Below are 23,060 nucleotides of genomic sequence, written 5' to 3' on the forward strand. Positions count from 1 at the left end.
TTCCATTAAAAGTTACAAAGGGAAGGGAGGGGGGAACTGGTGACAGAAAAACACATGCTCTCTCAGCTGTCACTTCAATGCCAGGCAGCAACACACACTCACACCAGTTTGCTGGGAAAAGCGTCATCTTCCCTCTGGTGCTCACCGCTGCTCTTCTTCCTGCTCGTGCCCTCCCTCCGTGTGCGGCGGGGCGGGACACGCCCGCGTTGGTGCCCGCGGTGAGATCCGCGCGTGGCCGTGCCCGTTTCACAGGCTTCCTCTTCGGGCGTAAAAAGGGAGCGCCTTGCCGTGCCGTCGCCCCTCACGCCGGCTATAGTATGGGGCCTGCAGAGTGACTTCGGCTGGGGGGGGGGGTCACAAGCAGGCTCCCTGCCCTGCCACCCTCCTGACCCTGCTAGGAACGGCACCCGCCAGGCTTCTGCCGAGCCTGGCCAGCCCGAACACGAGTCATTTTCTCCGAGGATGGATGAACTCCGCGTGTCTCCGCGCCGCGGAGGGCAGTGCCCCCCGGCAGGCACCCACCGCGGCCGGGCGGCTCCGGGGGTGGGGGGCACCTGGTTCCTCAGAGCCAGGCAGCTCCTGGGCCGTCACCGCGAGGTGACCACCTCCCCGCCGCCGGCCGGGGACAGCACCCCGGGTGAGAGGCCGCGGCGGTGGGGCTGGGGCGGGGGCACCCCCTGGCTAACCGGCTCCTGTGCACACTGCGACCCCCTGATGCCAGGCAGCAGGCTCTTCAGCCGGGGAAGTTCACTCTTCCCCCCTCTCCCGCCTGACCCCAGGCGGCGACTGGAAGTGTCAGGTGCATCAGTTATTCGCCGCGACCGACCCTCCGATCTCAGTGAAACCGCTATATATGGAAAAGGCAGTCCTAGGAACTCACCAGCATTTTTTTGGAAAGAATGCATCGTGTTGACAGTGCTAACCATTTTGCACAGCGGGGGGAAAAAATGCAGCTGGTAACTAATGCGGGACTGCGGGGTTTTGTGAATGTGTGTATGTTTTTGTTTTTCGCTATATTGTCCTATAACCCATATGCATCACTGTGGGTTATGTTAGTGGAATTTTGCTGCTCAGCAGCTGTCCAGGCGCTGTGAAGCCAGGCCCACTCATCCTTTTAACCATCAAAGGTTCAAGCCAGTTATGGCTGCCCCGGGGCACTGCTCCACACATCTTCCGCGGCAGCGGGGCCAGCTTAAGGCGTTCCCGCCAGCTCGACGCTAAAGCCGCCTGGCAATCTCTGTCTGCTGATTGATTTGGGTTAAAAATAACCCGGATGACTTGACCGGTTCCTTTGGCGGCACAGAGAGCTGGGCTCGCCCGAGAGAAAGGTGGTGTGGAGGGATGAGACACCTGAGGTGTTTCAGGAGGTGCAAACGCCCAACTCTGTATCTGCCGGTGGGAAATCAGCAAACGGGACTGCTCAGGCACGGAGAGGTTGCGGCAAGGTCTGTATTTTAAGTTTCCCTTTGGGAAGCAGGATGGCGACCTGTGGGGGCCTCTGAGGATTTCTCAGTGTTGAGACCACGAGCCCTGTTTAATTCTGCTTGTTTCAATCCCCCTCCTATCTCTGGTTGGGTCTCCCAATATTCCCGTTCTGCGCTAACTTAGAAATGTAACAGCTTCCTCCAACTACTGACCTGTGCCTAGGAACGTAAGGCCACAAACCCTTCCTCAGGTCTTATGAAGAGCTCTGTATTTGAGAGACTGAGCCAAATCTGGCCATGGTAAACTCCAGCACCTTGCTAAGGGTGACTACGTGAGGTCATTCCAGGTACAAATTTTGTCCTTGGACAGGTGATAAAGAAAACAGAAAAGAAAAAACGCAGCCCAGCTCTGAGTGGATCATAATTTATTATAAAATAGGACTTTGTTTTTAATAAAGACTGTTGCTTAAGACTGCAGAAGGTGCAAATACTCTCTTGTTCTGTGCTCTAGGACTCATCCTATCAAAAACCTGGTGGGTCCTTATCAGTGGTTGTTAGGCTCCTCAGGGTTTCGAGCCTTGGCAAATTCTGAGTGGTCACATCTGAAACTCTGTGCGCCATTTCGTTCATCAGACTAATTTTTCCTCTTTCTTGACACTTTATTTGTTATGTTCAGTATTCACGGTGCAGTAGCTATTCTCAATAGCACCATAATTTACTATTCCATAAACTGCAGGGATGTGTTTTATATTCCCCAAATTGCGACCACCCTCTCACTGCCCTCCCAGAGAAACCCGAGACTGTTTTCACACACACCCCCCCCGCCTCCACTGCTACGTGAAGTAAAAAGTGCTTTCTCCCCCGTGTTGCAGAAAATACCTGTCTTCCCTATTAAGTGACGGATCCTGGAGCTGCTTATGCCTTTCATCCATCTGCTGTCAATTTAACTGGCTCCAGTACTTAGTGGCTCCTTCTTATCACCTTTCAAGAATTTACAAAACCTGGTTTTCATAAGAATTAAGGGGCGATCCCCATGTTCACCCTCTTGCTCAACTAACCATGTTTTGTTACTACCAGCTAGTGCTGGAATATACCCAGGTCTCCCCCCAGCTCCGATACAGGCATGCCTCTGGGAAGGTCCGATGACTCGGCCGAGACTCCCGGCCGCTGAAGTTACCTCAGGAGATCCGGTGCTGTGCGCACCCGCCGTAGCTGTGCCGGGACCGCCGCGTTTCTGGAAACGAAACCTGGAGCCTCAGCAGAGCGCCGGGGCTCTGCAGCCCGTCAGACGAGCTCTGGCAGAGGCGGGGAGAGCCTCCGCACCGCATGCACCGCACACTTGGTCAGAGGGGGTGTCCAAGGCCCCGGCTGGTTTTTAATCCCCCGACTGGTCCCGCCTGGTCAGGCCAACACAAGCCTGCCCCTCCCCAGACTCAGCGGGCTCCCGATGCGCGCATTAACGCTGGGGGGGACCGTGCACACGCCTGGCCAGGAAGTCGCAATCAACCGGCGCCCGAGAGGCCAACAGAGCTAGAGAAAAGATTTACAGCACGTGTGTGTTGCATGCATCGAGCAGAAGGAATTGTCCTTCACGGCTGTTTTGACTCTTCCAGCTGGGACCGACTGCGGTGCGGGATCGGCTTTACTGCTGCGTGCAGTTCCACATGCACTGCACGGACGTGTCAGGCCACGTAACCCGAACACAGGCATTGCTCTCGTAACGCTTAGCCTTAGCTTTCCAAATGGGGACATTGACTTGCAGCAAGACGGCCTGTTACAGGATGGAACTGAAGTATTTATTTACCCACGGTGTCATTTTTATCTTTCATAAGAATGCAGGTATCAGCTGTTTCATTACAGGCTTACGGATGTAAACTTGCACTTTATAAAAATGTGGAAGTAAAACCTTCGCCTAACAACAGTCTTATTCTTGGCAATCAAGTTCCATCTACAGAAGCCTTTCATGTCAGAGACATATCCCGTATGTGAGTTATTGTTACAATTCAATAAATACTTTACAAAAATAATGCTAGCTTTTTTTAAAAAAATCACGACTTTTTCACTCACCAATAGTTCCTGCCAGACAGCTTCTTTAAAGAATAGCTTCTTCTGTAGGACACTGTGAACTCAGCATATGATAAATGGGGGAAAAGGGCTGGTTGCATGCCTTATCTCAGGGAACACAGAAAAGCATATTCCAGTTTTCCTGTTCTTTAAAAAAATAAACTTTGTTTCTTTCTTTTGAGAAAAGAAAGAAACAATCAGATCTAAACACTCTTCGTATTAAAAACTGGGAAGTAACTGTTGTGTTTTGTTTTTTTTTTTTTTTTTTTTTTTCTTTCACATGGTTTCCTTCTCTGGCCTCACTCCTCCTCAGACTTACAGCACGCCTAGTTTACAGGTAGCTGCCGTGAAGATCTGCTCCCCAGCACAAGATGTAAGCCCTGACAGCTGTAGCTCCGTATCCGAGATGTCTCCAGGAGTGGGTTGCTGTAACTCTTGCAGAACCACTGCATCGGAGCTTTTTCTGGAAAACCACAGCTATGTCTCCCTGCAAGCCTACCCCAGATGGACTGCAAAGACCTGAGCTAGAAGGTAACAGGAAGAATTCCAAGAAAAAATTGCTATTAACTGTTTATATTCATCTTTGAGTATTGCCCTTCCGAAAAAAAAAAAAAAATTTCTTCCTTTCTCTGATATGACTAGCCATGAAATCAATTATGGAGAAAACTGATGCTGTAGGTGCATTAATCTTGTAAACCATTCCCATATGGAAGAGTACATTCTTCAATCCTGTTGTTTATACCAACTTTTAAATATGTGCCCTCCTCAGCTGGGGCCTTGGGGCCGGACGGTGATGGCAGCTGCCCCCGCCCCACCTCACACTTGGGTTACAGTTGGGGAATAAAATGAAATGCACGTTATTAAATGTATGTTATTGCAGTATAAAATCCTACCAGGACGAGTTTTATGTATGTCTGTATGTAAAAATAGGTGTGTGTGAGATAGAGAGATACGTGTTTATAAATTACACACACTATGAAAAATACTTACGGATTATATTACAACTATATACATTCATTAGAAAGAAACTGATCAGCCCCTGTCAAGGAGACGATGCAGCAGCCGCTATCAGTTCTTTGGCACCCAGGAAACGAATGCTGTTCTGTGTCTGAAGAGGAGGATAATCTTCTCAGTATTCCCTTGCTTCTTGAAATTGCTTGTAGTAGTCGTCGTCTGAAGGGTTTTCTGTACACTTCTGCCCATTGTTTGGAGGCCGTGCTTCATTGTATCGGCTCCAGTCACCTTTGCATATAATCCAAGGCAGAATGTCCACTTTGTAATGGAGTTCTGCTGAGAATTCGATGCTGATCAGGTTTGGTGTACCTGCCCCTTTCCCTCTGGTAATCAGCTGCATATTATCATCGTAGCAGCAGTGCTGTGCTGCAAGTGTTGTGCTTTCCAAAGACAGCATGGAGCGGATGCAGTAGCGTGCAGTGGGCTTATAGATCTCCAGTTTTTCCTTTGGACCACTTGCATCTTTCCAGCGGAAGTTCTTCCTCTTAATTCGATCGTAGATCTCAGCAGTGCTGTATGCAACTTCTCTGGGGTAGGAGCACGGGCAGCTGGGAAGATCATTGACCACTTTGTGCATGTATTTCTTCAAGAACTCGCTTTTGCAGCTCATCCATCTTTCACAGCTATCAGTATCTATTTAAGAGCAGGAAATGGAAACTTAAGATACATTATGCAGCATCCCAGTTCCCATGATCAGTGACAGAAAGTGAGTAAAGTGTAACTGCTCAGCACCAGTGTTTTGCTCAAGAAGGAAAGGGCAGTCAAAGCTTGCCTCTCTGCCTCCGACTGACATGCTAACGCGCTGCCTTCTCAGATAAAGAAATCAGCTGTGTGACTGGCTCTAGGGCCTGAGGCAGTGCTAGTCTGAGTTACAGCGCAGCACCATGCCAGTAAGAATCTCTGACACTTCTTCCACCTGGCAGATTCTAATTAAGGTGCCAATATCCCCATGCAGCACAAGAGGCACTACCATGGGCTTACAGGCGACAGAACTGAAATAGGGAAACCACGGTGATTTGATGCCAGACTCCAGTTTGAAACCCTAGTCCCAACAAAGGGGTGTTTCAAGCAGCTGTAGTTCAAACATGGAGACTGACATCTTAGCTGGCAAACGCACCCAAAAGCGATTCGGATTCTAAAAGGGCATATGTGGCATAATATCAGTGTCTGCACACGAGGAGGATTGAACGGCACCAAAGCCATGACTTATAGCTGGGATTAAGGAGATTTATAAACTAGTAGCATATTTAATACTGGCACTTTATTATTTTGCAAGCGTCCCAGGAGAATGCAATTAAATGTCTCCTACCTAAAACATTATTTAAGGTGTCTGTATCATGCTATGGGACTTCAAAAAAAAACCCCAAACCTGCACATCTTGCTCCACACTTACTTTAACAGGACGCAGGAGTAAGGCAAAGACTAGGACCTAAAGCTCTTACAGCAAACATTCTTGCAAAATATTTACTTAGTGATCTGTGTCCTGTTTTCCTATCTCCTTAGAGAGTCCTATCCCGGCTGTCATTAACTATTGTGATCTACCACCCTAGGAAGGAGGTGCTGGATTATATTATTTATCCAATTAGTCCAACATCCAGTGTCTAAGAGTGGCTATGCCGCAGTTTCATTGGAGGGATGAAAACAGAACATTATAGAGGTTGGGCTCAGTTACAGATAGATCAGTATCGAGCCAGGCCCTATAAAATTGCTTTGGCTAGCCCCACTGCAGCACACACAGTTATAAAAGCTACTCATGCTCATAAAAGTTGTTGTTGTCTTTTTTTTTTTTTTCAATATGATAGCGGCACCCAAAGCGATTTTATAGTATCTTCCATTTGAAGGTATTTCTGCAAAATGCTAAGCGGTGTTTGACTTTTTTTCCCCTTCATTAGTGTGGAGCCTTACAGTGCTTTTCTGAACTAAGACAGAGAATCACCATTTTATAACGAAAGAAGCACAGAAATTTGCTAAGGCTTAAGAGAAGAAACATTCTATGGCAGAAGCAAGCTAAGGTTCAGACAGTAAACTTAAGGAAGATAATAAATGGCCATTACTACTGACATTTTTAATGGAAACTCAAAATTTTGGTCCCACAGCGAGTCAAAACAGGAAAACCCAAGGAAGTCTCTTATCTATCAGTGAAGGATTGGCTAGGCTGCTTACCAACTTCAAATAGCTTGGTAGCATTGAAGTCTTCACTTCCTGCAAGTAAGCTCACTTCTGTGGCAGCTGTCCGGAAGGTATCTTCGATCCCTAAGACAAACACGAGTTAGTGGGGGTGGTGTTTTCCTATTAAAACCCAACACAATCAGCTGCCTCCCTGCCACCCCCTCCTTGCCCACTTCTGCGCAGTGCTTTTCTTTGGCAGGGAAGTAATCTGAAGGTGCTGCTGGAGGGGGTGTTCATTTAAAGGTGTAATGACCAAGGGGATCTGTGATGTTAGGAAGATGAAAGTATTAGCTTAACCCAAAGGTCAAAAGTTTTCAAGTTTTAGAGCTTAGATTCTTTTTAAGCAACGACCTGGTCGGTTACGAAGCCAGTGCAGGGACAGCAGCGAGGGAACCGATTTTGTTCCTCCTCTCCCCAATGCAAGGCTTGACAGCATCTCCCAGGAATTCAGGTAGGAGCTTTGCGCCCGTTTCACTAACAGCCACCTGGTCAGCTGTATGTGACCAGCACCTTCTCCAGAACATGCATCACAAGTGACTGACAAGACAAAAGCAAGTGTCCCGGTGGAAGCTCTGAAGCCCTGGGTGAAACGTGATGGCTACAGGAGGCAGCCTCTGTGCCATTTCCCAAAGTGGAGCAACATGCCTGAAGACAGGTGAGTAAGTTCATATCCGTATGTGGGCAACTATTTTTCAGGAAGTATGAGGAAGAATTATACTATTACAAGAAGACTGGTGCTTGCTGGTCTCTCCCCATGCTGGGGAGTTGAAAGGTGGGAGTAGGTGAGAGATAACTAACCTTGCCCATCAATCCCACCCCCCACCCCCCCACCTGTAGCAATCAAAGAAAATATCAGGCTCCTCCAACAGCCTCCAGTCAAGTGTTTGCTAATCAGTAAAGAGAAACATGGATTGCCAGAATATTTATTAATGGATCTTGTCAAAGTAAACATCCTTTCACTGCTGCTTTAGTTAGGCCTCCCTGCCAGCCTCATGTTTCCCTAACGTTTCTGTGCCACGTAGCCTTAAAACAAATGTCTCTTCAAAGAAGCATTTGAACAGGTTTGTGTTTTTTTTCCTCTCCGTTGAATTAAAGGCCTCCAAAGAGAGCAGAAAGCTCTCTAATACGTGATAACTCTATGGTTAATCATGAAGTCTGTTCACTATCCATCTTCTTGCCAATGAACTTTCTCCTGATCTCCCGAACTGGGGCATAATAGCGGCTTGCAAAGCTTCAAAACGGCCTCAGGCCGCTTTTCAATAAAATTATCATAGGGTTTTGCCTTAACTCCAGTGGTAGATGCAGAATAATAGATACCCAAGAACCCATTACAAGGCAGTAATTCACTGCTGGAATTATAAACAGCAGAAGCTGAGCTTTGCCCTTGTAATTTTAAAAATGTCAGCACAGCCTCAGAGAGTGAATATATTTTGCTTGCTGATCGTTGGGGGTCTGTTATATGACATAATATATTCTTTCAAGTTTGCCACTGTTTGACGCTAGCTGGGAATAAATACTGGAGAATATAACTAGGGGCTACATGCTTTCCTCTGGAATTAACCTCTTATTATGAACCTCTTATAGGATGTATGATAGCATCCAGAAACATTGTTCTCCCGAACTGCCCAGCAGCCGCTGCCTTGCAGTGGGTGCACGCATCGCTCTGCGAGTGAGAAACTTCTCTCTGACTCTCTCACCGAGGCTCCTATGTCTTCCCTCCAGCACTACGGATATTTCACTTCCCATCAAAAAAATGTGACCTCCAGTTTAAGAATTTCTGCTTTTTTTGAGTCATTAAGTAAACTCGGTGAAATGCCTCGCACCTCAGCATGCGTTTTTACTTCTCTCCGATCTTGGGAAGTAATGCACTTGCACATATCCCATGCATTGTGGCAACTGCTGCATCACTGCATTACAAACTTGCCCAAATCCAAATGCACAGCAGCACTGAAAGACCATTGTGGGAAAGTCTTCCATAGCAGCTTTAAATTTTTACAACGCAGGTTTGAGTGCTCAGCTCTGCTCTCACCAAAGTGAAAACCGCATGATGGTGAGGACACCTCCATTACTGGCATTTAAATGTCAGTGCCTGTAGACAGGTGGGGGCTAGGGTCCTTGGCCGTATTTTCTGAATACATTCAAGCCCAAATTACACATTGCTTCATCCCGTTGTGCACAGCTGTTGCCGGACCAAACTTGCCGTTTTATAATTCTCCAATTATCAAGCAACATATAGTGAAACAGAAAGGACATTTCCGCCTTAACACTGACATTCTGGGACAGGAGATTTTGTAGCTTAGTGCTCAATGAACCCGAAATCTCTGGAGCGAAACGCAAAGCAGGCATTTAAAGCTTTTTGGTTTGTTTTTTTTTTTTTTTCGTATTAATATACATGGAGTCTTAAAGCAACTCTGTGTACATTAGGCACAAAACTTCAAAGCCATATAACTGGGGGGAAGCTATTTAGTCACAACACAGGCATGCCCGTTCGCTGCACAGCAAAAGATGAGCTCACCGAGGTAACAGTCAGCACAGCTGTTTTGAAATTCTAAAATTAATACAAATTTGTTTCCAGAGAGTGGATTACACCCTTTGGAATACAAAACATACTATGCACAAAAATGATTGCCGTAACCTAAAAAAAAAAAAACAAACCAAAAAAAACGAAACAAAAAGCCTGTATTTGTCTTTGAAGTCCCCGGGGAGAGCAGAGGGCCTCTGGCAGTGTATCATCACTAGCCAAGAACCTGCCATTCCACAGATGGCCTTGAAGCCCAGCGTGCCGCTTCCCGCCGCCGCTCTCACCCAGCCCGGGAGCAGGCGGGCCCCGGGCTCGCTGCGCGGGGGGGCTCGCTCTCCTGCCCGCCTGCCCCGCGCCCCCCGCCAGCGTGCTCACACCTGGGCAGTTGGGCCTGTCGCAGGTCCGTGACTCCGTGGCGGTGCAGGCGTACCCGCAGGACCTCGTCCGCTTCTGGCTGCCGCTCCCGCAGGTGACGCTGCAGAGGGACCACGGGCTCCAGTCTCCCTCGCCATCAATATAGTCTGCGCAAGAACAAAGATGAGGGAGGAAATGAAGAAACAAAACTCCTACTAGCCAAAACTACTGTGTAGTGGTTTTTATTAAGAAGGCAAAACAAGAATGGAATCCAGATGTCTCTACCTGGAGCTCGGGCTAAATGCCAGGCGTAAGCCTGCTGTTTAAATGGTTTTCACACTTGATGCTCCTCAGGGAAATGCATGCTACATTATTTGAAAAAATATTTCCTTTCTCTTTTGACCTTTTGACAGCTGAGAATCCTCAGCTGCAAAGCTGGGTCATGAACTAACAGTACACATCTATTCGCATAATTTCCCTGTATATAGGAATATGGGTTTTGACCACAGACTAATCAGGCATAGGATAAACGAAGTTTTCTTTCTCTTCCTTTCAAAACACACAGCGATAGCACAACAATACTCATTAATTTTTAGGACACAATGAACGTTGCACTATAGGAGGCTGAGGGTCAAGCCTGAAAATTGTGATTTTGTTTTTCAGTCCCTTGAACCAGAAACAGGTATTAGAGGAGCACTGCCCTAAATACAGGGGCCTGCATATGCACCTTGCGCCCAGAACAACATGCAATTTGTAATGTTTCATGTGAACGAACATCAAATCTGACTGCTTCCTAGCAGGAACCGTCGGAAAACAAACCACGAGGTTATTTTCTCCTGGCAGAGAGCTCAGGGCAGGTGATACCAAGTCTGCGCGGCGGCGGCTCGCTGCCCCGGTAAGCGTGCGAGCCGCTCAGAACCGGGCTGCTCTGTGCGCCGAGGCGACGGCCGCCCTGCCCGCCTTGTGAAAGCCACCCAAACGGTGGCCATGCCCCCCGCCCGGTTCTCTCGCCTTCCCACTGGCCGCCCCAGCCAAGCGCCGGCTCCCTGGGGGACGCCTGGCCGAACGGATTTCTCTGCAACTGGCAGGAGGCGTTTAACCGACCCTGCGATCACCGCTCGCAGCCTGTGCTCGTGCGGGTTAAACCGGCGCCGGCAGCGAAGCGAACCCGGGTTTAGTGGCCGAGCCAGCCCTGCTCTCCAGCTCTCGGCACAGACACCGATCCCTGCCTGCCCCGGCCTCTGTGCTACACGCGATTCCCGCTCCCCCCACCATGCTGTCTGTGGGCTTCCTGAGCTGGTTAGTAGAACACGTAACTTGATTTGTACCATATGTAATGACTGACGACAACTCTGTGGGGTGCTATTAAATGTTTATTGCCAGGAGTGCGGGAAGGTTATATATCTCGCTCGCAGCAAGCTGCCTAGATGCGAGTTCCCCGTGGCAGGGACCGTGTGTGCTTTCCCTCCCTTCCGCACGCTGCCGCCGGGCGGGCAGCCGCCGCACTTGAGTCAGGCGTCCGTGGTGTGACGCGGGTGGGAACACGGCCACCGTCGGTGCGCAAAGACCCGCGATTCTGGGCTTTGCCGACAGGCTGGCACTACAGCCGTCTGAAGAGGCATAAGGCACCTCAGGCAAACGTGACCTGCCCTCTCTCCGTGGGCCTGTGCTTCTTCCCAGCTCTTTCCCAACTCTGATTTTTTCCCTCCACGTGGCTGGCGAGGAAGAGGGAGGGTGAGCAGGTGCAATGCTTGTCAGCAAGCCCGGCCTGGGAGGCCCAGGAAGGGCAGGCAGAGCCGTGCGGCGCTTTTTGGCAGAGACAGGACGAGGGAGATAAGAGCCGTGAAACGTGGCAACGGGTCTCGGTGGGTGGAACTGACATAAAAGCTCCAAATGGGCAGGATCTGCTGCTACATCCTCCTGGCCCAGGCCGATGGCACACGACATTTTAGATTAGTCAGAAGGCCAGGAGTCTTTTCCAATTAGTAGGGTGCTCTGGTATACATACGGCAGAGAGCTCTTGAATAATTTTTAGATCTACCTACCTAGTGTTTATACTGCACTATGAAACACACAGTATTGACTATTAAATATGTCACGTTAGATTTTCAGCTGGAGCTCAACGTGTTCTTCCTATTTTTATATTTTTAATTCTCATTATTTTTTTTTCTACCGCAATTCTTTGTGAAAGCAATTTTATTTTACCGAACTGAGTAACTACCTAATATATGAATTCTTGGCCACGAAGTGTGTCCACAAATAAATGCAGGTGCAAAAAGAAGGGACAGACTTTAATCTTCTGGCCACAAAATGTAATACACATGTATGTGTTTAAACACACCATTCCACAAAAAGTCTCTCTCAATTGTTAAGGCTCTAGGCCTTAAAGTTAACCAAAATGGGAAAAATAAGACTGAATCAGTGCATGACAGCCACTCTGCAGTATCTAGGGAATGCAACAGAAGTGCCAGGGTAAAAGTGCTGTGGCTTTGAAACCCTACTCCAACTAAAAATCTTCTGTATTTACATACAACTTAAATCCGAGAGGCTCTGAACTATCTGTGAGCACGTATGAGCTGACAGCCCTCGAGTCATGCCCATGTGGATAGCTGCAGCCCGTTGGGGCAGTGGATAACTATAGCTCCTCTCTGTTTCTAGTTTCTGCAACTGTTTCGTACAACAAGCTGAAAACAATTGTTTTCGCCATGACACATCTGGAAGAGAATTACACACGCAAATACACAATGTTCCTGCTGCACATGCCACTCCCCAAACATGCACCAACATAATTCATCTTATTTGTGTATCCACCAAATACTACCACGTTTTGGATCTCGCTTATTTATCCAATAATTATATTTTGGTTCCCAAACCACCACGTGATTCTAAATTTGTACTTATCCTTACTCTATAAATAAATATGAAACCTTGTTTCCTTTGCTTTTAAAAAAAGTACACTCAGGACTAAAAAAAGGTCCTCTTATGGGATAACTGGTATGATTTTCAAGATTACAGACTTACTAGTGGAATGCAGCTACCACAGTACAGCTTGTGCATCTGCACAGATTTGTATTTAAAAGCTGATGAACAAAAGCCACATGTTGAAAAACTCTATTTTGCTTGGCCTACTTTCAGCGATGCCTCACCATTCTCATTTCCCCCAAACTCATTTTTACAATCCCAAGATGCCCATAAGGGGCCTGGAACGCAAACTTACCGTACTCCGGCTGCTCCTTGGACTCAAACGTCCGGTGACTGGGTGCATGACTATCCCACCCACCGAGAGGGTTGAGGAAGTTGCTGTCCTCAGTCGTGCTGTCATACTTGTAGTCCTGGTCACCGCTGCTCATGCGGGTCAAGGTGGAGGACCTCTGCCACCAGTTTCGCCAGTCGGGTGATGGGACTGGCCAGCTAGGCTTGCTGCTCTCTTTCTGCAGCTCCTTGTCTGTCTCAGTGTCGGGGCCATCCACCACTTCAATGGTAACCTGCGGGATTCAAACCAGACCAGCCTGCTGGTCAGTACCTCCTCCAGCCAGGGGGACACTTTCTATATGGTGAAGACAAATGACTGGTGTTGCCTCGCAAAGGGGCTGTGTCAGACTGTAGGGTTTGCATGTTGTAAACCATATGCGGATTACTGAGCCCAGAGATATGCAGCGGCTGAGTGATTCCTTCTGCTACCTCTGCTGAATCAGACCTTGGAACAAAGGCTAGGAAAAACCCCGTATAAAATAATAACCCATGCTGTGCCTAAAACCTTTGCAGCAGAGTCTTCTGCCTTATGGGGGAAAGATGTTTAAAACCGAACATACATGACCAGGAAAAAGAAAACCCAATCTGTTACTTTAATTATGCTGAGGCTGAATTTGAGGCAAACGTGAAGCACACCGGCGTGCAGGGCCCGTTCCGAGGACTCGGAGTGACTCAAGACAGGGCTATGGAAGTCCACGAGTGCGAAGGTGAGAGACGCAAAGCCCGGGATCTCTGCCAGGTTTGCATCTGCCTTGCCCTCCAGCAGCTGCCCAGCCCAGCCCCTTGCACAGCCTCCCTGCAGCACCAGCGTTTCCACCACACAGCGGCATGGGCTGTCACCGCTCTCTGAAACTACGCTCCGCGGTGACGAGAGCCAGCGGCTCTTTCAACCGTCTCTGAGTAAGTCACTTGCTGCCCAGCCCTCTGAAGCAGGTTCTCTCCGTGCTGGAGAGCACACTGATATCCAGCTCGTTTACGGTTTCTGCAGAAGCCCAGAGTCAAGATTCAAAGTTTGATGCCCAATTCCCTCACAGTCATCGTGAACGTAAATATAATTCTTCATCAGAACAACCCCCGATTACTCCTTTTCTGTGCTGAACAATGTGTAATTATGAAACTCTTGGATAAATACTGTCTGTGCATATAGGTGCCTATTTAGGTAGAAATAGGAATTTCCCATAAGAACCCTTGGCTCCAGGAGTCACGCAAGCACAGCATGGCCACAGACAAATCAGAAAATGCTCTGATGCTTCATGCTAGTGTGGTGCAGTGGTTACACTGGCCTGGCTAAGCAGCCATGACACAGAAGTGACTACCAGCTCTACCTATAATGTTTAATACTAATAGGTACGGAGGTATTCCTCATGTTTTATAGATTTACAAAGCAGTTTTTCGAGATGGTACGCCATGAAAACTGGGTCGTGTAAAACCAGGAAAAACAGAATCATGTACTACTACGCTGAAAGTCATTTACATGGCTCTGTGGATTTGCATGTTGGATCTGCATGTTTAGTTTTATACAATTGTTATCAGTAAAATCACAAGACACACACGCAAAGAAGAGAGAAAGGAGCATCCATGTTTCTTCAGCTACCTGTGATCCACAGAGGAGTGTGACAGAAGCAGCAAAACGGAACTGCTGCCATATCTTCATAGCTGCAGACACAGCTGCACAGACAAGACAATGCCCACACATCCTTTTTTGGAGAAAGGAGATTTTGCGTCTATTTCATGCTTTACATTTGACCATAGACCAAGCCACTGAAATGAAACAACTTTGAGGCTACTAAGAAGCTCCACTGGGAGAAAGAGCAAGAGTGAGGGAAAGTGCAGTTGTCAGCCTAATAGCATCTTTACACAAGAGATATTTTACTCTCAGACTAAATATGGAATTGGAATGATTACTTCATTAAACCTCAGTTTCTACAGACCAAGAATTAAAATGGATTTCATAAGTTTGAAAACATCAGGGTTAGTTCAGGGATTCAAAATTGTTGCATCTATCCAAGCAAAACAGTTTTCACAATAAGCAAAAGGAAATAATGTTACTGAGTGGCTAACACTGCACTGCTGGCCAGTCACAGAGCTTTAGTACTGCCCACGTGAAAATTAGTATGACTCTAGTACTTAAGTAGCAAGTATTTTCAAGACCACATTAACTCTGTAAGCAATGACACAGCAAAGTGGGGATAAAAAAAAAAAAAAACCAAAAAAAAAAAAACAAAACCAAACCCTCTCATAAAAACAGGCAAGGGCACTTGATAATCTTTCCATTTGCTTTGGTAATCTGGGGTTACATGATAGTGAAGCAGCATGAACTCACATTATTTCAGCCAGGTACAGTTGGAAGAACCACAGGGATTTGATTTGAAGTACTTATTCAGGATGCCAAGTCAGTTTAAGCAGAAGGGTTTGTAGGGACAGAGAAACTCCTGCTGAGCTATGTGCTACACCGGGGAGGAGAGGCAGGTGTAACGCACGAACTTCCAGGCTCGGAAGACCTCCTCAGACCTCCAACAGCACTGCCACCAACTTACTTTTAAGAAATCTCTGTGCAATCAGGTATCCCTCTTCAGTCTTATTTTTGCTACTAAGGAGGCTTATTACAAAGGCCTTTAAGCTGAGTTTTCCATCACACTGACTATTTTAAAAATTAACATAACAAAAGGAAAAACCAGTGTGGTAGTCTGACACACACCTACATTCTTGTCTCCACTGTTTTAAGCATTGATTACCGAGTTGTTTGTTTAACGTGTGCCATAAAAACCACAGACTGAAATAAATTCTATAAAGAATCCTGGGACTGTCTGAACTGCCACTCTTGGAAAAGAAAAAAAAAAAAAAAAAAAGACAGCATCAGTTGACTCTAGTTCTGTTTCTTTTCAGGGACTCAGGTATGCTCTGCCCAGCCCCATTTAACTCTAATGGACCTTGCAGAGGCAGGGAGGAAATCAGTCAGTAATCCTAGTAATCCTGCCATCATATGACCCAAAAGTTAGGGCAGAGGTGTGTGAAGAGGCAGCTGCTTTGGGCAAGCAATGGCTCCCCTATCCCAGTCTAAAATTTTGAAAAATCAGCATTCACTGAATTCTTCCCAGTACTTACAGCTACACTTAACATTAGCCCATGACTGTACATATACCTATATCTGCTACACAAACATATAACTTGTTCTATCAGTTTCTATGCTGGGGGTTGTTTATAAAAAGGGAAGAAGAAATCAGATATAAAGTCATTAAAAATGGGCATTTAAAGCAGCTCTGGAAAAGCTTTCATGCTGTATAACTACTCCAACAGAAACACATTCTCCCCAAAAAATAATAATAAAAAAAAAAGACCTGGTTTAGTATTTCTCTCTTGGAGACTGTTTTAAAGACTTCATTTTCTCTGATTTCTTCTTCCAGAGATTATCAAAACTGTAACGATTATTTACTTTTTTCTCAAGCTTCCCAAAATGTCTGTGGTAATATGGTTCTTGTATAAATCCACAATCATCTTCAGAAGTATTCAAACCTAAAATGAAGCCACTTCTTTTATGGTTGTGTGAGCTATAAATAAGGATGTTCCTCTAAAAATTCTTAAAAACAATTGGCATAGGTACATTAAAACAACAAATTTGCAGTCAATTTCTAATGAAACAAATGTAACAAGCGCAGATGTCTTGAGACATCAACATCCAATTTTCTCCTGGCCAAAAATACACAGAAGATAAGTATCATCCCTGACTGTTGGAGTGCACAAAAAGTTCTGTGTACTTCGTCCTGTTTATTGAGACAATGTTTCTGAATTCACTTTAATGGTGTAAACATTTCCCTAAGCAACTGGAAGATTATGTTTCGGGAAGAACTACATTTGCAATATTGTGCAAGCAGTGGATTCTAAGACATTTCTATCCTGTTTCCCTCATGCAACTGATGCAAATTTGCAGTGCAGAACCTGCCATTCAGTAAATGTGGGTATGTGCAAGTCAGCAATGAGGTAACTATAACAGCAGAACAGAAGTTCATTATAAGACACTGAAATGGTAAATGTAGGTTTACACCACATAACAACTTCAGTTAAAACGGTATCAGTAGTGACACCAATTTTACTGCTGGTTATGTCATGACAGCTCACTTAGAACAGTTTTCTGGACTTGATGAAAAGTGAAGGACCCTCGAAATTTGCTGGGAGCAAAGACAACAATGTGACTCGAAACCTGAAATTTGCGTTTAATGTTGTCAATCTTATTTCCACTCTCTGATGGGCCCAACTGAACCCCAGAATTAAAAATCTGGTCTGAAACCCAGATCTAAATTTTGCACCCTGCAGTGAGCTCTGTGACATTAAGACATTAACCTGCACAGAGGTAGAAACAGCCCTGGTACTGAAAGTGGGTTAACCATGACGCCGCTCTGCCTGGAGTAGTCTCTCCAGCTTGCCAAGAGCACTAGCTCATTCCTGGCAAGGCTACATCATGCTTCCAGAGCTGCAGCTAGGTACAATTGCTTTGCTACTACCTTAAACTATTAAGCCTTACAGGCATTACAAGAAGCAAGCACTACTGGAGCCCTCCAATTCTTACCGTGCTAGATTAGGGATGAGTTCAGTATTACAGAGAGTGCAGAATCTTTTGTGACGATACCGAGAGGGTATTGCTTTCCAGTGCAGTGAAAGCAGCAGCTTCAAGTGACAAATAGAAATGTTATCCAAAAATACAGCTAATAAATTGTGTTAAAAGTGACATATGATACAGATAGAGGGGAGGAAAACGGCCATGGATGAACCCAGAGAAGAGCTGGTTTTACGTCTGTAGTTTTTTTTTTAAAAGCAAATCACACAGCCTCGTTTATCCGCAGTTGTGTATGTTCCTCCAGTGGGTGGTTCTGCGCAGATGTTTTTTTAAGAGAAGGTAGAAATTGGATATCGGAGGATAAATAAAGCTAACAGCAACACTGGGCTGTCAGGACTGGTGGATATGGCCCAGGAGCCTCATGCAAAGTGGTAAAACCAACACTTCTCCAAGCAGGCAGCATTAACTTCTTCTGGCTTAAAATCACTCCTAGCAATTATTACCAATCGCTCAAAGCAAGGATAATAATCACAACAGATTTAATTGTATACTGATACACTTCCATTTTCCATGGCACGCCAACGTATTTTGAGGACAGGAATCCTACCTAACTCTGCACAGTTTGTACTTGGAACCTGTCACCTAATCCAAAGTGTTTAACACTTCCATCGCAACTGGAACTCACCCAGCCGTGTTTCTGGTATACTGGTTGTGAAGCTTGATCAAGATTCTAGTTCTCAGGAGAGCATTAATAACAGCAAAATGCCCTTGCCTGAAAAACAGTAAAGAGTTTTCCCTTTTCTGCTCATTTTTCATGGTGTTGAGCACTGCTAGGAAAGCAGCAAAGCAGTGGGACAACAGAGAGCAGCGCACCACCTGTTACAGTACACAAGCCCGGGGAAACCAAGAGTGAAAAGAGAAGGGGAGGGACAAGAGCAAGAGCTCAACTGCAAGTTGAAGCATCTGGCTCTGAACAGAGGGTTGGCTGCAGAGAAGAGCCAAGAGGTTGCAGAAAGGTGGTTGGAACAGATGAGGAAAACCCACCAGAAATGGAAAATAAGCAGGTTCCTATACACCTCCCACGTGACTGCATTCTGTTACTCAGGGGCAAGAACAAATCTGTCTTATTCTGAATAATAACCCTGTCTAATTACAAGGTCTGCATAGGCATCCCTCGGCTAGGTTGTCAAATGAGTGCAAACCTATACAAGAGGGACTTTCCATTTGTGAAAGGAAATCCAGGGAAAATATGTGATCGGGTTTTGTAGTCACCTTCTCATCCAGAAGTCTTCCAGGCACTGACAGAATTGTTAAAATGAGAAAAAAAAAGAAGAGGACAAAATACCCCAAACCAGCTCTTTCTCAACAGCAGTTTCTGCAGTTACTCTCAAACAACCAGAGTGGAAGCACAAAATATCACCTGAAATGACGGGAGATTTGACAAGGCTAGAATGCCACAGAAAGACCTGTAAGTGTCATCCGGGTCTTGCATGCAGAAAGTCAAATTGCATTTCAATTACTGCAGCTCTGGCTGTTGTTTCGGAGGTTCTTCTAGAAGACAGTCCACTATACTTATATTTGACTATCAGCTGATAAGTACCTGGGGAGATGATAATTTTCCGAACTCCTGTGACGGTGTTTTGATATCTGGCACTTCCTCCCTGGAAGATCACACAACCAGGGCGTGACACAGCAAGTACCATCCCACAGGAAACCAGAGAAGGAATAGCCATAAAAAGAACTCATTTGGAGCAGCTTTTCTACCTTTTTTTTCAGGCTGAGTTTTATGCCTGTTTATTAGGTTTTTAAAATTTCCAGGTATAATTTCCCTAAAAATGTTATTTTTGGTCCATGCACATCCATACTAGTAGAAGGGAAGAGAAGTTGTGAGTCTTTGAGAAGTAAATGTGGCTACTGTGTTAGATTAACACACACAGGTTTTTTTCTCCTTTCCAACCTCGCTGTCCTGGGAGGACTTTTAAATTAACAATCCCCAGGACTGCAACTTACAGAGCCCAAAGCCATTGTGCAAAAAGACAAAAGAGTATGGATTCTGCTCTCACTTGCCAAACAGCTGATGAGAAATTTGCAAGTCAACAAGTGCCATTATTTCCATTCAGGTCAGTACGGTACTGTAACAAGCAAGAAGGCACTATAATCCTGTTTCTCCCAGAAGAGCAGGCCACCTTTTACAACTTTTAGGCAAAAAAAAAATCTTTAATTGACTCTGTAATGAATTAATAGGAATTTTATCTCCCTGAGGCCTGACCTGCTGCTTGAGTGTCAACCAGGAACTTAAGCTTTGTATCTCCCTACTGATGCACCTACATACCCAGAGTAAATATAATGTGGAATCTAGGGAGCCCGTTTCTGAAATAGCTGATCCTTGTGCACAAGAACTCTGGCATTAACGTTGTCCAATGTTTTCCAGTTTACAGGTTTAGCCTTCCCAGTTCTCAGAGTGCAACAAAACTGCTGACATAGCTGGCTGACACATTTCCAAGATCAGGTGGTGGAAAAAGAGGTCGTAGCAGAAGCAGTTACTGCAAAGACAAGCCAGGGAAATGTTTCTATCTCATTTGCCTGTTCCCTGGGTCTAAACACTGAATGCTGTTACCAATCAGAGAAGGTTTTTGTTTCCTCCTGTCCTCCTCTGCAGTTTACTGTTCAAACAATGACGTCACACTCTTAACCTCACGCCACAACCTGGGGCCCCTAAAGCTTCCCCACCTTCCCTTCCCAAGGCTTTCTGGAAGGCTTCTCCTAGCGTGAGGGATGTGTACGGTCACTACGTGTCGAACACGTTTACTACCTTGGCCTGTCAACTACTGGACCCACACTTGATGCCAAGCTGTTGGGCCGCTTAACATCGCAAGCCACCTATGACGTAATGGAGTCTCAGCCTGGAGACAGCTTGTTCTCGCCTGATCATGTTGGTCTCTCACCAACAGATCTATTGTATCTTTACGTACGTACTTCTCAGGCATATCAAAAGGATGGCAATTTTGTGGGCTGGAGAATATAAGAAGCCAAGAATTAATTCAACCAGAAAACCAGTTCTATTAGTGTATTGTTTTTATAAGCACATCTTAGGCAGAACAACATTTCAATTTATTGTTTTGGTTAAAAAAGACTGCTTATTAATGCCAATTTTGCTTTAAGGCTCTGAATTAAAAACAAATCACTCATTTTTTCCTATTTCTAATCCTTGAAGTTTCAAGATGCAAGTGGCTTCTAAGAGGCCATTCCAAACCCAAGAATGGTTTGAGGAATAACATGTAACAAAGTTTCTTGCAGAGAACTTTTTCTTACTCCAAGCAGCTGCTGCAGAAATTAACTTTAAGTCTTGGTTCCATACAGAGGACCACGTTTTGAACTGAAACTTAAAAACTTGTTCTCTTATAACCTTTGGGGATGGCTGCATTTTATAATCACATACCAAAAGAGAATCTGTTCACAAATTTTGCAGCAGAATTAAAAATATGCATTTAATAACAACAAAGATAGCCTGTTCCAAAACGGCAATAGCAAAGATGGCTTTATCATAAATAGGTCCATATTGATACCCACACTTATTCAATCAACAGTATAAAAAAAAAATTCAGAAAAAAATAGAAATCTGTGCATTTACTTAAGACAAAAAGTATATTATATATATTTTATATATATAGCATTACATTACATTATATTATACTATATTCATTCTCTCTTGGTGCTATTAATAGAGAGGCAGGATGTTCTGACTGCATGTCATGGAAGTCAGGCTGAAAGCTGCCTTGGTTCGGTAAAGTAATTTTGTGCAGCTCAGAAACAAATCATGCGTTAACATAAATTTGTACCTGAATGTTGGGATTCTGCCCATTGATATCTGCTTTTGACAGGTCAGGGAAGTTTGGGAGATCCAGGAGGAAAGATCTGGGTCCATCTCTTTGCAAGGACGTATGTCTGTTTTCCTGCCTGAATCGCTGCTTAGGGAACGGCCGGTGGGCAGCCTGGAGATCAGGGTATTCTCTTCTGTCCTCAGGGTTCAGGGTGAAGCTGTCTTCAGGAGAACGGTCTTCTGCAGTGAGTGTGTTCTGGGGAAAAAAGCAACGTGCTGTAACAACAACTGAGAGAGCGTGCAGTCCTGCCGGGTGTGGACAGAGAGCCTGACAGCACACAGACCCACGGCTCGTTACTGAGACACTTGCGACCGGTGTTTCCTGGGGTGCTCCTGAGTTTGGCATCTGACACTTGCCGAGATGAACTTGGTTGCAGTGGTGCAAACCTGTAACCATCTGACACCAGACAAAGCTGAGTCAGACTTGGGTGCTTAGCTCTTTCAGGTTCCTGCAACGTTCCAGTCCTGTGGTGAGCACCTACACACTGACACAAGCATCTGACCTCAAGCAAATCTGGAAAGGTGAAGCTCTGAAGCGGCCTCTGGCAAATCAAATTATAGCACATTAAACGTGTCCCTGAAATGGTGAAAGGTATCTTTATCATAAACCGGTTTAGTTTGCTTTGTTCCAAAGTGCAGCAAAAGCACTGTCTGCTAAGTGCACGTTGAAATTTATGGTATTAAAAGATCCTACCGCTGAACTGGCAACCTCCCCCGCTCTCTCCTCAGTCTGCAGCAACTTCCATCTCGTTGTCTGTGTTCCTCACCCAATTTCTCTCATCTTGAACATCTGAACCTTCCTTCCTCTGGGATCTCATTTTCATGTTTGCCTAATGGTGGGATTGAATTTCACCAAGTTGTGGGTCAGCGGTTAATGCTTTTGTTATTGTTGAGCGTACTTTCGGGTTTTGTAGTATATTACAGCAGGCTGCCTTCGAACCAGTAGCACCACTGCCACCGCCTTTGACCTCACCAAGGAGATACATTCAGTATCAAAACACTCGCTCCCTGGGTTAGGACTGGCCCGGGGACTCCGGGAAAAAAACAGCAGAGAAGTCAAATATTCTTAAGGCTACAAAAAAATGCATGGGGCAGATTCAGCACAGGTTTTGCTTTTGACTCAGCTGAAAAATTTTAGGCTTGAGGTCTTAGTATGACTGCCTGGGGAGCTTTTATTTTCAGTTCATAAAGAGACAGCAAGCATGGAGAGGGTAAATGTTAAAGACCTATCTTTTAAAACAAGCACAATTAAAGTGGAATGGCCACATGTGGTTCTGGCTCTACTGAAGCGTATTTTTGCCAGCATTTCTGGTTAAACGCAATCTCCATCCAGCTCCCCTGGCTCAAATTAAGCTAGCATACCTTTTGGTAATCTCTCACATAGATAACAGTCCCACTGCCTTTCCTTTGATTTTCTGTTTGCTTGCTTAGAAGGTTCTAAACTGGACTTTGAAGAGATTTTACAAAACAATCTGTGCATATTACAGGATAATATTCAGTGACCAACATTTGAGAGTTAATCTGGGACTAAGTGAAATTGTCTTAAGTAACAGCTAAGGTGATTTTCCTCTTCCCTTGTTGCTGCACTGCATCTGTAAAGAGCAACACCACATCTAGCAGAATTGATGTTGTCTTGCTATTTTCATGATCAGAATGGTTACACTTTGAAAGTGCCAAAAAGGTACTTTTCTACATCTGTCTACAGCACAGATGCAAAACTTCAATTCTGAATTAGTGCATGTGTCCAGTGCTAAAAGTGTCTGTGCTCCTGACACAGTCTGTATTGCTTGAAGGCTAAACCAAGAATGCTGCTCTTTGTTGAAGACCAGG

General features: G+C 45.6%; 1 protein-coding gene across 1 annotated transcript in view; it reads right to left on the reverse strand.

The window, feature by feature from the left end:
* Positions 1-3,198: 3,198 nt before the first annotated feature.
* Positions 3,199-23,060, reverse strand: part of ISM1 (isthmin 1) — a 41,146-nt gene continuing 21,284 nt past the window's right edge. Inside the window, exons 3-7 of the mRNA XM_042789749.1 lie at positions 21,190-21,426; positions 12,764-13,031; positions 9,570-9,713; positions 6,666-6,755; positions 3,199-5,135 (exon numbers count right to left, since the gene is read on the reverse strand). Of these exons, the coding sequence (XP_042645683.1) occupies positions 4,618-5,135; positions 6,666-6,755; positions 9,570-9,713; positions 12,764-13,031; positions 21,190-21,426 (1,257 nt within the window). The 3' untranslated portion in view covers positions 3,199-4,617. The remainder of the gene's footprint in view (positions 5,136-6,665; positions 6,756-9,569; positions 9,714-12,763; positions 13,032-21,189; positions 21,427-23,060) is intronic.

This window comes from Tyto alba, unplaced genomic scaffold (assembly GCF_018691265.1).
Source record: "Tyto alba isolate M040663 unplaced genomic scaffold, T.alba_DEE_v4.0 Super-Scaffold_16, whole genome shotgun sequence".
Taxonomy (NCBI): domain Eukaryota; kingdom Metazoa; phylum Chordata; class Aves; order Strigiformes; family Tytonidae; genus Tyto; species Tyto alba.